Here is a 15,651-nt window from a genome sequence, read left to right as displayed (position 1 = left end):
CTGGTTACCTTGGGCGGGCGGCCTCGCTGCGGGCTGCCCCGGCGCGGCCGGGCTGTGCTGCGGGGGGCTCGGCCCCGGGCGTTCCCGCGCCCCGGAGCGGCTGTGCCGGGCCGTGCCGTGCCGCCGCGCGCGTGGCGCTGCCAGGTAACGGCGCGTCCCGCCGCGGCCTGGCCCGCGCAGCCATGGGCACCGAGCAGGTACGGCGGGGGATCCCCGGGGGGCCAGCGCAGAGCGGGGCGCTGGGCCGGTGGGCCCGCTGGGGGGGGGCGGAGAGGGAGGGAGAGCGCCGGCCTGGCTGAGTGTGTGTAGGGGGGGAGCGCCCGGCCGGCTGAGGGGGGGGCGGCGGGGCCGCGCGGCTCCTCACGGAGAAGGGGGGAGAGCGGGGCGCCGGGGCGCGCTGGGCGGGCGGGGGGCTGCTCTGGCGTGAGGGGTGCCGGTTTCCCCGCAGGCGCTGCCGACGAGCGCGCAGGGAGCCGCGATGGCGGGCCCCGCACCCCCGAGGGCTCCGTGCCCTGCGAGCGGCCCCGGCGCCCCCTGCCCCCCGCCGGCCCCTCAGGAGCGGGGCAGCGCGGCCCAGCTGTGAGCTGGCTTGGTGCAAAATGCGGCATCGGAAGCCCTCTCCTTATTTTTTTTTTTTTTTTTTTTTTTTTGGGGGGGGGGGGGGGTGTTGGTGTTGGTGTTTGATTTTTTAAACATGAAGCGTCCTACTTTCCAGAAGCGCAGAAAGCTTACATGCTGAAGGCAGATGCCACCAGAAGCTTCTAGCTGCAAATGTGGCTTTAAATCACCGGGCATTAACCGATACTAGTTTGTATTATTTCTCTGATGGCCTGATCAAGGTGTAGTTGGTTGATGTAATTCCAGGGAAGAGTTTGCCCTCTTAAGCCATGTTCGTTTGTTTGTGAGTCAGTCTTACTCTTTCACTCACCCTAGGTTTTGATGTCCTCATTCGGATCTGTTTTGCTCTAAACAAAGTATGTGAGATATTTTAAGTGAAATAATTCAGTAACTTCCTCCAGTGAGTTAAAAGTTCACCAACTTCACGTGTTTCTGCTTGAGGTGCTGATTAGAGGGTGTGAGTTGGCTGCTCATAAGTATCCGATAGTCCTCGCCACCCAGCACTCTTCTTTTTAGTACATGTTATTGCCAGTAGTGAGTTTGCAGTACAGTATTTTAAAATATTCCTACTGTCACCGGGGGAACTGGTTTCAACATGTGAGTTTATCAGTATCGCAGCTCAGAGGTACAAGTTGCGGTGCTGAATTTTTCAACAGAAGATCTAATCAAAACTGTGTGGCGTTGTATGTGAAGATAAGGTGTAGTCTTAGCCATTTTTATAGCCCCATTATTTGTACAAATGCCCAGGTTTCTGTTATTTGTTCCTAACGAGGAATCCTAGGAATTAAGACTGTGGACCTTGTGACTGAGGGAACTAGATAATACTCTTCCAAGCATTCAGTTCTATTTTCTCCTATAGAAAAGTGGTTTTGTTTGTTGTTGTTTGTTTTGGTTTGGTTTTTTTGGTCATTTGTTTGTTTGGCTGGTTGGTTTGGTTTGTTTTGATTTGGTTTGTTTGGTTTTCTTCCCCATCCCACTCGCCATCTGCTCCAGCATCTGGGCTGGAGGAGCAGCGAGCTGTACGGTGCAGCCTCCTTACGTGAGACACGGGGAACACGGCGTGTCTGTAGCACAGTTCAGACCCACCCAGGGTGGGTTTGCGGAGCCGGCTCCGGCCCAGCAGCCATAAGGCTGGTGCCAAACCAGAGTCCATCAGATCGCATGAAGAGTCTGAGGGAACAGCCCGGCGGTCAGCTTGGAGAAGGTGGCGGAGGAGTGTAGTTACTGTCTTCCAGTGCCTGAACTAGGGAGAAAATGGTGCTAGATCCCTCCTGGTGCTGTGCAGCAGCGGGAGGAGAGGCAAGGCTCTCAAGTTGCAGGGAGGGGAGCTGTGACAAGGCATGGCAACCACGTTCTTCGCCCTGAGGTGATGAAGCCGGGGAGAAGGTTGCCTGGGGAGGTAGTGCCAGCTGGCCAGGGCCCTGTGCAAGCTGACCTAGCTTTGTGTAGCTGGTGCTGCTGTGCGGAGGAGAGCGGATCATCACAGCCACAGTTCTGCTGATTTTTCTTCGTGACTCTGCCGCGGGCGGTTTGTACAAAGCTGTGTCCAAAGCAGTCCAAACACTGCCCATAGGCTGCGCTGCACCCTGCGGCCTTTCCGCCTTGGTAGGCAGCAGCTTGGCGATGCGGCGTGGGTACGCTGCTGGGAAGTGTGTCTGTGCTGGCGTTAGAAAAGACTGGGAGCTGTTACATGGTCTGTGGTGAGAAACTTTTTGCAGCTGAATATGTTAGACTACAGAGAAGTAAATGGCCTTGTATTTTCCCAGTGACCGTTCCAATTACCAGACAAAAAGCAAGCTTGTCAAGTAAACCTGTATTGGTTATAATCCTGCTTTTCTCTCATTTATGCAGAAGTGATCGTCTGTGTCACTGCAGGCTGTGAGACTGGTGCGGGTGTTAGAATGTCAAGGTGTGAAAAATCTTGCACATGGGCTGTGCCTCACTGGAAGATGGACTGTCGAGAGCATGAAATGAGGGACTGAAAGAGAGGTGGTTATGGTGGCAAGGTCTTCAGTTGCCTGTTCTGTGATTGCCAAAAAGCTAGACTAAAAATACCAAAACTGGCCTGCTTGGTGTTTAGAGTACTTTAATTTACCAGGCATTTTGTTCTCAGTTTAAGGGGAAGCCAGATGCATTTGATTTCATTTGAGGAGAGAAAGGGGGAGGATTGATCTTTTGTTCATTAAAAGAGTAGTGCTGTTGATTTTGAAACAAGATACTTAAAACCTTTTGTTGTATGACCTTCTTGCAGTAGTGGTAGTCAGGGAGTTTCATGGAGTTTTTCCCATCATGTTCAGGGGAATAACTCCTTGGAGCTGGAATGAGTTTGCTCCCCTTTCACAAATGGGATCGCAAATTAGTTTATGAAGACATTGCTAACAACTGATAATGTATGTCTCTACATATTTTATCACTGTCAAATTCCTGTATTTTGAAGGTGGCTTTCTTTGGAGCCTGATTAGATTTTTGGCTCGCTGAGGAATTGCCAGACTTCATTCTTGACTGCAAAATCTATGTAGATAGTTAAGTGCCTACAACTTGTGTGAGTTTTACACCACAGCAACTGTACAGAAAATGATGGCAAACCCATTTTGTTTAAGGGTAGCTGAAGTCTGCACAGACTTTCTGTGCTTTGTGTCTTTCATCAGTTACAGTCTGCATAAGGCACAAAGCAGAAAGAGAATGGCTGTAGCGTAGTCGTGCAGTGTTAGATATTTTGGTTGGATTTGATTTTATTTGTTGGGGTTTTTTCAAAACGTGTTTATGTTTGGGTTTTTTAATGTTTTTAACATTTAACAAAACATGTTACATGGAAAGAGGCAGTGTGGGCAGTGCCAGGGGTACTGGTGGTGGTGTGAAACCAAGGAGAAATAAGCAGCCAAAGGCAGTTGTGTTAGAGCCAAATTTTACAACTAGATTGTCTCGTTTGTTCATAGGAAGGCGCTGTACCCTGCTGAAGTGTGCTAGCCAGCATCCTGGGCATGGTCAGGGATGCTTTTGGACAAACAGCTTTGATGTCTCATGCTGAGGGATCCGCATTGTGGAAAAGCAAATAATACTGGACACTCTTAAATGAAAGTTTATGGGTTAGAAAAAAAAAGGGGGCCATTTTGTGTTTTAAAAAACGTTGACTGAAGAATGGGAATCGAGAAATTACTTGTTTTTTTGTATTACTTGATGGTATCTTGTAATGCTGTAATGTATATTTTGCCCAAAAGGTAACAGAAATGCTTCCCAGCCTAAAATTAATTTTTCAGAGCTATGAATTTACAAAGGTATTTGAGAAAGTTGAATTCTACGTGGAAGCACTCTAGGAAGAACAGGGAAAGTGATAGGAAATTGTATGTGTAAAAATTATTATATGAGAGAAAAATGCAGCTAGAGCAAGATTACAAGTGTATGTATTTCTTGAAGTCTAATACTAGTAGTAATCTCAATTTTCTAGTTGTGATCATTATTTTTTTTTCCCCCTTTTTTCTTTTCCTTTCCTAAGCCCAGTCCAAGTGGCAAAGGGAAGCTGGCCAAGAGAACAGTGAACTTACTACCACAGTTGTCTCAGGTAGCTTTGGTGGCTTTTTTGTAAGCTTTCATTTTCAAATACGTGTCGCAGCATGGTTATGTAAAGACCATGGTCCTCATTCCAGTATATGCCGAGGTGTATATTCTCTCTCTGCACTATGTATGTATATTGCTTATGTATATTATGTCTGTATGTGGAACATTGTTTATATTTCAATATTTAGAAAACATTGAAAGTAGTGTTTGAAAATGTTTATGTGAAGTATAAAACTAGTGAGTTTATAAATATCACATAAAAGTTTAACATGCTTCTCTCTAACGGCCTGGATATTTAGAATCTGAGGGTACTGTGTAAGTAGTAGTTCATTGTATGATTTTCATGTTGCATTATTCCTGCTGTATATTAGGCTACAGTTTCTTTGATCTACTATATTTACGAAGCCTTGAAGTGTGTGTTAGTAGCACCGACAAGTGTAGAAATAAAATAAATGTTTATTCCAGGGAAGGTGTAAACCACTATGGCAGCAGACTTGCCCTTCATTCCATCTAAGCAAAGAACAGAAAGATGACGAGGCAGATGAGTTTACTGTAGAAAATGAGTGTTCACCTGGTAAGGTTAACATTTTTAGCACTACTAAAGAAAACCTCTCAGAAACATAAAACATGTATGATACATTTGAACTTTTTTTTTTATTTCAAAATATATTTTCTGCAAGGAGAATATCTGAAGATGAGATGCAAGAGACACAAGATACAGGATTCTACAGATAATGAAGCAGGTGCTGGGCCGTCAACTTCTACATTGCAGAGCAGCAGTCATCTGAAAAAAAACCATGAAAGTTTCAGAAGTGCTCTTGTTGACATTATATTGTGAGTTTCCTCATCCTTGAATATTGTGGGTTTTATACTTTTTCATAGATGAACCAAATATTTGAATTAAATTATTTTAAGATTTTGATGATTGTAAATGGAAAATATGTATATGAGCATGAACTATATCACCAATTTTTTAAAGCTGAACATTAGCAGGTAAAATAGAAACTTGGTCACATGCTTCTGTGTTCCTTTTGAATCAGAATGTCTTGTGCTCATTGTTAAGGTTTTCCAGTTCCCTTTTTTTTTGTTGTGTTTCTTCACAACTGACATGTAGGACGGCTGTGTATTATTAATGCCAGTAAAATGTATCTGAGGAATGTGATGCATACTCTGTATTTTGTTTGGTTTTTTGTCTCAGGCAGCAGGACCTTACTGAAGAACAGCTTCCATCCCTTGACAGAACCCAGCCTGCAGGAGCAGATTCTTCTACACCAGTAGAGAAAGATACCTTGGTAGCTGAATGTATTTAGTACTGTATTAAATGAAGTTAATTTGAGTATTACTTAAAATACAATGCAAATCATTTATCGTAAATATTGTCAAGATGATTGACACAATGAGAGATGACTGATAATGACATATGCTTCCATTATTAGTTTCACACAGTATGTTATTTATCATGTTACTGTTGAGAATGGAACATTAGGAACGTGTAGATGATTCAAGGAATTATAGAATGGAATAGTAACTGGAGGATAACCGGTGTCAGAAAGCAATAAATTAATCTTTTCCACACTTCCTGAAGGTGAGAATGTTGTGCAAGGGCAGGTGCAGTGCTTTGTCTAAGCAGATAGAACCCATGAGACTATTCTCTTTGGGTTACCCTCATCTAGGGCCTAGGATGTTCTTCATTCTCATTCTGGTTTAAGATACCTTGCATGACACAATTGTATGCACAATTTTGTGATTTATGTATATTTAAAACAGATTAAGTTCATTTTGGGATAAATTGACTGAAATAGATTCATGTTACTTCCTGACATTGGTAATCTTCCACTTGATATTCCGTTGTGCATTTCTATGCATCTGGGCTGATAAGTTTTTTCATGTTTCCACTGATGCTCTGAGGTTTTGTTAAGCAGATTTCACGTGCCTCTTATACAAGCAGATGTTCTTATCTGTGGTTATACATTCATATTCCGAGCAGTGCATTAGCTGTATGTTGCATGCCCACACAAAAGTCTGCAGAATGCCTGGCTTTCTTTTTGAATATGTGGTCCAGCCCCAGAGTTAATGGATAATAATGGAAGCACTGGAGTGATGAGATAGATCAATATATATTGAAAATTTATTTGAGGAAAAAGTTGGTACTGGAACAGTGCAAAGGAGGGGCATTGCACCAGAATTGTGGAACTGTAAAAGCAAAAGCAAAACAAAAGCCAGAATTCTACAACTTCTGTCCATTCTTCAATGAAATTTTTGTTATTTAGCTCTTTTCAGAGAAGTGGAATGAGGCTTATGGCACTATACTCTGGTTTTTTGTCTCCACGGAGTTTTATTGTTATTCTGCCCACTAGTGCTTGGCAGGCTGGTGAAGGTATTTACATCACATTTAGTGATGTGTATGTAATTTACAACATAAAGCAGTACTTGGTGATAAGTATGTTTATTTTTACTAAGTAAGCCTGTATCTCTAGCTAAACCTGTAGTAGCAATGGCTGTCTCATACTGGCCTTAACCGGTGCATCTTATTGTTTTATCCTGCAGAAATACCACTATTACATTTGCCATGGAATTGGTACTGCAAATGTGGCCCCAATGGATGACTCATGGCTAGATCGCATCTTAGCTTTAATTCCACAGTGCCTGAAAGTACTTGATGAAAGTATACATTCACTGACTGATGAAGTGAAAGAAGACTATCTTCTGAGTATAAAAAAGGCTATAGGTAGATTTCTAGGAGTTTACTTGTGTTTTCTCCTAAATTGCTAATATTCAGAAGTGTTTGTGGTTGAGCGCTGCTCGCTGCTGAGAGCTGCCGTTGTGGAAGAGTGATATGAAAGTGCTCTCCTGCATGTTAGAGGCACATTTTAATAAAAAGAATACTTGGGTCTTCTGGTCTTTGTAATGACCTAAGATGATAATATTCATTATTTCTTGATCTTTCAACACTTTAAAAAAATATTATTTTATATATATATCCCCATTTAATAGTATAGCTTTCTTCTAAATCCTTTTTCACATATGACTAGATAGAACTGTTCTCAATGAGTTGTGTATTGGGTCATTTTGGTTGAGATATGGAGGGGCTGGAGCGTGCCAGAGCCGGGCAGCGAAGCCACTGAAGGGGTTGGGGCACAGGTCCTGGGGGGGGGCTGGGGGCACGGAGGCGGGGGGGTGTCAGCCTGGAGAGGAGGCGGCTCAGGGGAGACCATCTCACTGTGTACAGCTGCCTGAAGGGAGGCTGCAGCGAGGTGGGGGCTGGTCTCTTCTCCCAGATAACAAGCCACAGGATGAGAGGAAAAGGCCTCAGGTTGCACCAGGGGAGGTTTAGGTTGGGTATTAGGAAAAATTTCTTCATTGAAAGGGTGGTCAAGCCTTCAGGCTGCCCAGGGAGGTGGTGGAGTCACCACCCCTGGAGGTATTTAAAAGACATGTAGACATGGTGCTCAGGGACGTGGCTGAGTGGTGCCCATGGTGCTGTTAGGTTTACGGTTGGACTTGATGATCTCAAAGGTCTTTTCCAGCCTAAATGATTCTCTGATTCTGTTCCTTCGCTAAAATTATTTTGGCTTCTTTTTTCTTTTTTTCTTTTTTAATATATTTTTTCAGTTGACTTTGTGTTTAGAGACACCAGGGCAAAAGATGAAGACAAGAAGGATATTCTTCTACCTCATCGTGCAGAGTAAGAAAATATATTGATTCAAAAACACTGACTAGAGAACAGTGGGGTAGAATAGCACGTATAGAGAACAGTCTTAGTAGTGGTAGTCGATGTCAGCCATAAATCAGACTTAATTATTACTTAAGTAAATTGAGATAATGATTATACACAGTCTGGAAAAACCCTGGAAAATGTGTCTACCTTGAAAGGTTGTTTGGATTTAGTTTTGTTTAGCAGTGCTCAACTGGTAAGAAGTCTCACAATTAATCCCACAGCCGACAGACAACCCTTGATAGAGGAGGCCAAATGCTTATGTATAAACTGCATTGTAATCTATGGAACAGTGTCATATTCTGCACAGATTTCACTGAGTCTCTCATTTACAGGTTGTGACAGTTTGGGTCAATAGATCCAGGTTTAAGAATGTAATAAATACAGACTGTTTTGATCTGAAGAGCAGTTCGGCAATATGTGGTATGAACGGTGATAGATGCCTGGCTTTTCTGGCTGAGTTTTCCAGTACGTAGCAACCTCCATACTGGAGTGGATAGACGTGGCCTTTGTTCTGAGTAATGGATTAATCTCTGTTCCATTCGCACTTGCCTTAAAAAATCTGCAGTCTACTGGAAGCAAGTATAGTGCTACTCCAGGGATCGTAGCATCTGCCCAGGGTGGGTCAGCCTGCCTAGTATCAGCTTTCCTAGAACATCATACTGTCATTCTTCCCGAGACGTGGAAGTGAAGAGGTACCTCCTCCAAAGATACAGCCAAGAACTGGGAAATAAATTTGCCTTGTCGGGGAATGAAATGATACAAACACTGCAGAAGGAGAACGCTTCCACCAATACCAGCCAGGCTCAAGGGTAGCAATACTGAGTGATCTTAAAAACAGAAAAGGTTTTGTTGGAAATAGTAGTTTGAGATAGATGCTTTTAGATCTCAAATGCTAGGCATTAGAATATAGTAGAAGGGGTGGCTGTGACAGATGTTATTGAAACAATTTGCATTTTAAAAAGAGAAATCATACACGATGAATTTATTGTTACTGTATCCCCGGGGTAAGCGGCCATCCTGCATCTGATTCTTTGTAGGTCTTCCCTACCTCCTAGGACCTGCGTGGGACATAGCAGTAGCATGTGTATAAGCTTATATCACATGCTTAACGTGCAAATCCAAAAGCACAAAATTCTCCTAGCAGAATAATCATTGGGAAAACAGGTTCAGTCCATTAGCAGTATTTGAAATTTGAAACTTCATTCTAAAGAAACAATATAAGATAAAGGTGGAAAACTTTGGAATTTTTTAAATTTCCTGTAGCTACTTTTTCTGTCTCCTGTAAAATAGAGATTCTCTGAGAAATTGACACTTTTTTTATCTCGGAAACTACTTTTATGGGTGGGAGCTCATTGTGCAAATGAGAACAATAGTGTTACAAGTATATAACACATTTGTCAGGAGTGTTTTTGCTTTTCCCCTGAAGCCTAAAGGTTGCGATGTATGCTACTTAAGTGGTAGTGCTTAATATGTTAATAGTAAAATGAGACTGCCTGTAGAAAATGACAACGATTTTTAAAGCAGGAAAAGAAACACCCCACCAGAATAGTTTAATGTTTTGAAAAATTTGGAAGCAGGCCAACTGAGTTAATGAAAAGGCTCTAAATCTATGAGTCTTTACAGATTTGGAGTGATGAGCATAAACTTATATAAAATAGTACTTATTGTAGAAAATTGCTTATTAATTGACTAAATACATTATGTATGTATAATGATTTTATATGCTAAATATAAGGGACCATGAATAGGTTATGGATCTCTTAGAATTTGGTCAGTATTTCTCTCGTTATTTTTTTTTATGTAGTGGTCAGTATTTGAAGACCTTCTTTTTGGTATCTGAATAATAAGCGGAAAGTTAGATTTATCTCCTGAATTCTGTGCTTTCTGGGTTGCAAAAGAATTATCTTAAAGTAAATGTATAAACATTTTGGTTCTTAGCACGGCTACTACATTCATTCTACTGTTTCTTACTGGTTTTGTGATTGTTTTTTGGTGGTGGTTTGTTGTTTTTTTTTTTAGACTAGAAGTAGTGCCAAAACTTTGGAACAAGTCTTTCTTGTCAGCATGCAGTTACGTGAAAGAAAATTTGCATGCAATAAATCCTTTAATGCTTGCTGTTCTGAACTTATGGGAGACCTCATTTAAGTAAGTGTTATTTGTATCTCTTAGGTTTCAGCTGCTCAGTGATTTCAGAACCTATGTAGGGAAATAATGGATGATGACATCTAAAGATTTCCAAGTTACTGTGTTGAATTGGGACTGCTACGATACATCTACCTGAACACTGGTCATGGATATGATGGCACTGTTTGACAGCCCTTATCCCAAATAGATTTGTCTGTGTTCTCTCCTCATGCTTCTAAGAGTTTCTGCTGACTGTTTCTCCATAGAGGTCAAGCTTTTGTATCTGTACATCCCCAGAAATCACATGGAACACTTTGCCATCTTCATGTCTTTTGATATCTAGGCAGTTTTAAGCAAGAAGCTGAACATGAAAGTTCAATAGTTCAGCTGTTTTGTACTTGATTATTTTTTTAGAGCGTGGGTGAAATGCCATTTGGACTTGGCAGTTTGTGATTTTGATTTTTGGTTTGTTTTTTTTCTACAGTCTCTGGCAAGTTTCTTCTGACATATTTGAAAAAATTATTTATTTGTGGAAATGAGTTCCATTTCTCAATCTTTCTTGCTTTTAGTATGGTCCCTTAATCTGTTCAGATATGACACCTTTCTTTTTTTTCTTCAGTCTTTCTCAGGTCATGAGTATTCAAAACAATCTGTCTCCCAAGAAAAGAAGGGTTACTGTCTTGCATAGCAAGGCATTTATGTCTTTTACCTTATTAACAAGAGAAAAAGCCATTAGATGAGCTATTTTCTGCTTCCCAGAGTAGACCAAACTGGTTGCTTGTTTCTTGGCTGGTGGTACAAAAGAGAATGAACTGACCTGTCCAGGCCAAGTGCCATAACAAGTTACAGGGAGTGGTTTGTTTTATTTTTAAATTTTTGTTGTATCTGCTAAGTGGGAGATGAAATTCAGCCAATGGCTTTTAAAAAAAATTTAACTGAAAATTATTTTGAAACTAGGTTTAGGTGGTTATTCATTTATTTTTACGTTATTTTGTAGTATTTGTAGAAATCCGTCCAGTTCTAGAAAGCAATGATATTTAATACATTCAGAATTTTTAATGTTTGATCCTATATATAATGCATATCGTATACACAGACTCTGATTCTGAAAACAGTTATTAATATGCCTAAATGCAGTAATTACTACTTCAGTTTAAGACCATGCATACAGACGGCACTGCAGTGGTTATATTTGGTTGCTCTGAAACAATAGGAAATAATTTCTGAAAATAACATTATTTTAAAGTGTTGTAAGATATGTTTAAAAACACTTTGAAATGCGAAATATGAAAAAAGTTTAATGAAAACAGAAGAATGAAAAACAAGATATGGTGAATATGCTCCTGAAATATTCATGTTACATTCTGTTTCAGAACTTTACGCCTTTTTGATACAGAAATATTTCACAGTAAACAAGAAGCGGAGGACCTCACATTTTTCCAGAATAAAGTCATGAAGGAAATTGAAAAATCCAGAGAGATTCTATCTAAGAAGTATGATTCGCTGTATCATATTTTTTAAGTTATAGGGAAATATTTAACTTTTTTTCCCACTGTTTTTGAAACTGAACGTTCTGGAGAAAGGAAAAATGTCCCATTTTAATAATATGTGTTAAAGTAAGAGATGCAATGTTGTGAAATTGAGGCCTGTGAATGAAAGCTGCTGTGTAAATATTGAGCATGTTGTCATGATTTGTGCAGTTTTCTTATTCTGAATTTTGGTGTGATATATTTTGTTCACTTCCTAGAGGGACAGTAACAATGTATGTTAGTCTGACAGAAGCTTTTGTTTTGTGGACTCAGTTGTGCTGGATAAATGAGAAAATACCATTTAATACGATCAATTATTTATGACATTTTAGAATATAAACTGTGATATAACTTATTAGATAATAAGACTTTCCCCATCCCTACTTCACACAAAGGAAGTGTCTCATGGATAGGAAGATTAACCTCATGTCACTTCACTAGCAGTATCTCTGCAGACCATGTATTGATGAATTTCTGTTTGTATAGTCTCAGTTTTGCAGCTGCTTCTGAGAACAGAATCATCTGAAAAATGCTGCATTAATGAGATCTGTTGACTTCAGAGATTATGATTAAGATTTTTAAAAGTGTTTGGATATCATAATTTTTATATATTCAGTCAGGTATTTTAAAAGAAAAAAGGCAGTTTTCTTGGTAGCGGACTCAGTAAGCTGCCATTAAGTTTTCAAATAAAGCATCAAAATTGCTAGGTCTTTTTTAGGTATTTGTGGCCAAACACAATGTGTATTATTTGTATGCATCTGATCTTTCTTTAACTTAAAATGCTTGATTTCTGCAGTTAAGTATTACTGCATTTTTACTATTTCAAGTTTTAGTCAAGTAAAACAACTGTCAAGACAGCTATATTCTCAAATACTTGTTTTTTCATGTTATTAACCTTGAAGGCTTTTATTTCTGCACTTGTCCATGGTTCTGTTATGTATGGCCTTTATTGCTTTCAAGTGTTTTTCTTCCAGACCCTTAAAATACCTTTCTGCTGTTAACTGAAGGCTGCACTTCTGTGCTTTCTTTTGATTTCACAGACATGCCAGAGTCAATTTTATTTTGGTTAAGGGCAACTGGGCAGAATTCCCTTTGGATTGCTTTCACATCTTAATATCCGCTGAGGTTGCAAGGGTGCATAATGCACTGCACAACCCCTGGGACTGGAGTGTGCTGCCTGTGAAGCCTTTCTGGCCTGTGAAACAGGAGATGAAGATAGCAGACTTGTCTATCATAATACCTGGTGTTTTAAGTATGGTTTCATGATAATAAAAATACTTTCAGAGACAAAATTCCTTAGAGTTTCAAGATACTACCATATGACTTACTTAAGGTATAGTTTCCTAAGTATACTGCAGCATCTTCTGACTGCATGTAATATAAGCATTTACAGCAATTAACTTAAAAGCACAGATTTATTAATGCTAATCACTTGAAAAGCTTAAAAATATTGTATTTTTTTCAGGTGGTTTCCAGAAGTGCAGAAAATCTTTTACCAAGGTAATAAGCGAAAACAAGTACCCAGCCATGCCAGCATTGCTAAACTAGAGTCTTTCTTCAATTGTGCTGCCACTTTAATGACTCATCAACTGCAACATTTACTTCTACATTCGATTCAAGACTTCACAGATTTAATTGTTCAACCTGCAGTAAGTAGTCTTTAATATGCATGCTAGCAGCATTGTTTATCCATGTATGTACAAGTCATTTCCTGTTTATTTCGCTTATTTTGAAAAAAATAATAGAAAAGAAGGTACGAACTTTGCTGGCAGATGCTTTCTGGAAGAAAAGGAATAGTGTTTTAGGAATGCATTATTTATTAAGTAGAATTAAAATAACTTTTTTTTTTTCATGTAAGAAGGGGAATATCAACATATTTTAAATCTGGTGTCCTCAAGAGCACACTGCTGTCAGGCATACAGTAGAAATGCATTAATGTAAAGGCTGTTTGCATCTACTAGCGCGCTCTCTGTAATACCCGTCTTTGAGGAAGTTTTATCTTCTCTCTCCTGTTGGGAGTTAGCTACTACATGCTTTGTCGGGATGGTTCTGGGCAGGGGGGGAAAGGTAAAAAAGGAGGAGTTTCTCCTTTGCACTCACATAACGTCTACTGTAGAGGTAAATATTTCTTGATGTTTGATATCTTGGAGTGCATCTGGATCAGCATTTTGTTAGTACAGCCTTGCCATCAAATATCCACAGAACTCTGGCTCCAGGTAATATTGATGAAAAAATAGGCAGAGAATGTAAGGAAGTAAGGAATCATGTTGTGGAGGCAGAGTATATATTTTTCATTCCCGCTCCCCTGTAATTGCATTGTCTACTTCTGAGTTAAGTAAGCTGTGATGTCTACAATAGTATTTTCTGTTAGTATTAGTAATTGGTATGTATTTTCTAGTCTTACCTTTCCTAATAGCTATCCTGTGCTGCCTAGTAGCGATAAATTGCTTCCTCACATTTCCAAATCAAATTTTTCTGTAGTTAGAATATGTTAGCAGATATGGAAAAGTTACATGAGCCAGATTAAAAATATGATAAAAAAACAAATTATGCCGCAAAGGACAAAAGCATATACAATTATTTTTTTTAATACATGGGACTCCATACTGCATATATAACCTTCATAATACTCAATTTTAGTAATCAAATTCTTGTTTAGCAAATAGAATTGGATGTAACACTTTATTTTTTTAAGGTTAGTAGATTGATAGTGACTGTTCTGGATGATGAATACAGGTACTGCTGTACACATAATAATTTACGTATTGCTATGTTTGTGAGCGCTACTACTGTAAAGCTACTCTGCTTCAGTCTACGCAGAAAAAACTTACAAAAGTTGTTTGCTGGTGTATAGAAGATGCCTCTTGTGCCTACTGAAAATAATGTTGCATTTCATCTTAATGAATGTCAGTGTATACGAATTTTATCAGAGACGTACTTCCTACTTGCACAAGTATTTTTGTTAGGATTATGCCATGTAATTTGCAATTAAAGTCTTGAAAATTTAAAATTCATATGCTGGAGTAATTCTTAATGACTTTTCCTGCATGAGTTAGGTTAACTAATACTATACTTTCTCCCCGGCTCCATGTTAGGAATCAGTCCAAACCTACAAAGAGCCAGGTTTAATCCTGAGGCTAATCCTTGAGAATGACGGTATTAAATTTGAACCTGACTTTAACGACTGTGAGGATGTATTACTGGACGTTTATACTGTTATGATTCAAGCTGTCAGTGATATACCAAGAGTTGAGACCAAATTATTTTCTAAGTGGGTAAGAAATTACAATACTTGAGGGTTTTGTTTTATCATTGTATTGTTCCTACGTTTTGTTCTTAGGCCTTGTTGTCAGAACTATTTGGAACAATTTGACATCATCTAAATTTTATTAATAAAAGGCCCAATCAGTGTTCTCTAAGGAAATAAAAAGCTAAGAATTGCCTAGTTTATGAGTTATTTTCTGTAGCAGCTACTACAAACGTACTAGAAATAATACTGATGTATTTAAATTTTAAACACATTTCTGCAGTATTCTGTAAAATATCTTCTATACTGATACTGGAAAGGGTACTGTCTTTTTAAATACAGACCCTCTTTGAGTAGACTATCCTTAAAATAAATAATCTAAACCTTAATTTTTAAGCAGTTTATATTTTAGTTGTTTTATGTATTCAACCAGGTTGAAATGTTAGGTCAAACAGGAAATAATCTAGGTTAAGTAAAAAACTTTTTTTAAAAAATGTAATTATTTCATAAAAAGTACTTACTTGGTTTAGAATTGCATGTTACTTTTAGTATAGCAGTCTTAGTTTTTAATATGGAGAGAATAAAGGAGTGTCCTGTGGGGCCTCTTGATCATTTCCCAGAGAGCTATGGGAGATGAACACTTCTTTTTTCCTGAAGGAATATCATGGGATATTCTGCTTCCCTTTCTGTTTATCACCAACTTGAATTTTAAATAAAGATACTAACTGTCAACATTTTTGTTAATAATGCTTGAACAGTGATGAAGCAGAAACCTGAGTAGTACACTGCTTTGTAGAAGCACTAATCAATAATCTGTGAAAAGACAAATTAAAAGAAGCATCTCAAGTATGTCTAAATGC

General features: G+C 39.3%; 1 protein-coding gene across 1 annotated transcript in view; it reads left to right on the top strand.

The window, feature by feature from the left end:
- The first annotated feature begins 10 nt into the window (after positions 1-10).
- Positions 11-15,651, top strand: part of DNAH7 (dynein axonemal heavy chain 7) — a 113,655-nt gene continuing 98,014 nt past the window's right edge. The window contains exons 1-11 of the mRNA XM_037398557.1: positions 11-197; positions 4,112-4,177; positions 4,639-4,747; positions 4,854-5,007; positions 5,372-5,465; positions 6,721-6,901; positions 7,786-7,858; positions 9,911-10,036; positions 11,389-11,508; positions 13,010-13,193; positions 14,640-14,819. Of these exons, the coding sequence (XP_037254454.1) occupies positions 183-197; positions 4,112-4,177; positions 4,639-4,747; positions 4,854-5,007; positions 5,372-5,465; positions 6,721-6,901; positions 7,786-7,858; positions 9,911-10,036; positions 11,389-11,508; positions 13,010-13,193; positions 14,640-14,819 (1,302 nt within the window). The 5' untranslated portion in view covers positions 11-182. The remainder of the gene's footprint in view (positions 198-4,111; positions 4,178-4,638; positions 4,748-4,853; positions 5,008-5,371; positions 5,466-6,720; positions 6,902-7,785; positions 7,859-9,910; positions 10,037-11,388; positions 11,509-13,009; positions 13,194-14,639; positions 14,820-15,651) is intronic.

Source organism: Falco rusticolus, chromosome 8, assembly GCF_015220075.1.
Source record: "Falco rusticolus isolate bFalRus1 chromosome 8, bFalRus1.pri, whole genome shotgun sequence".
Classification (NCBI taxonomy): Eukaryota; Metazoa; Chordata; class Aves; order Falconiformes; family Falconidae; genus Falco; species Falco rusticolus.
The sequence above is the reverse complement of the archived record's forward strand: the minus strand, read 5'-3'. Positions and strand labels throughout refer to the sequence as shown.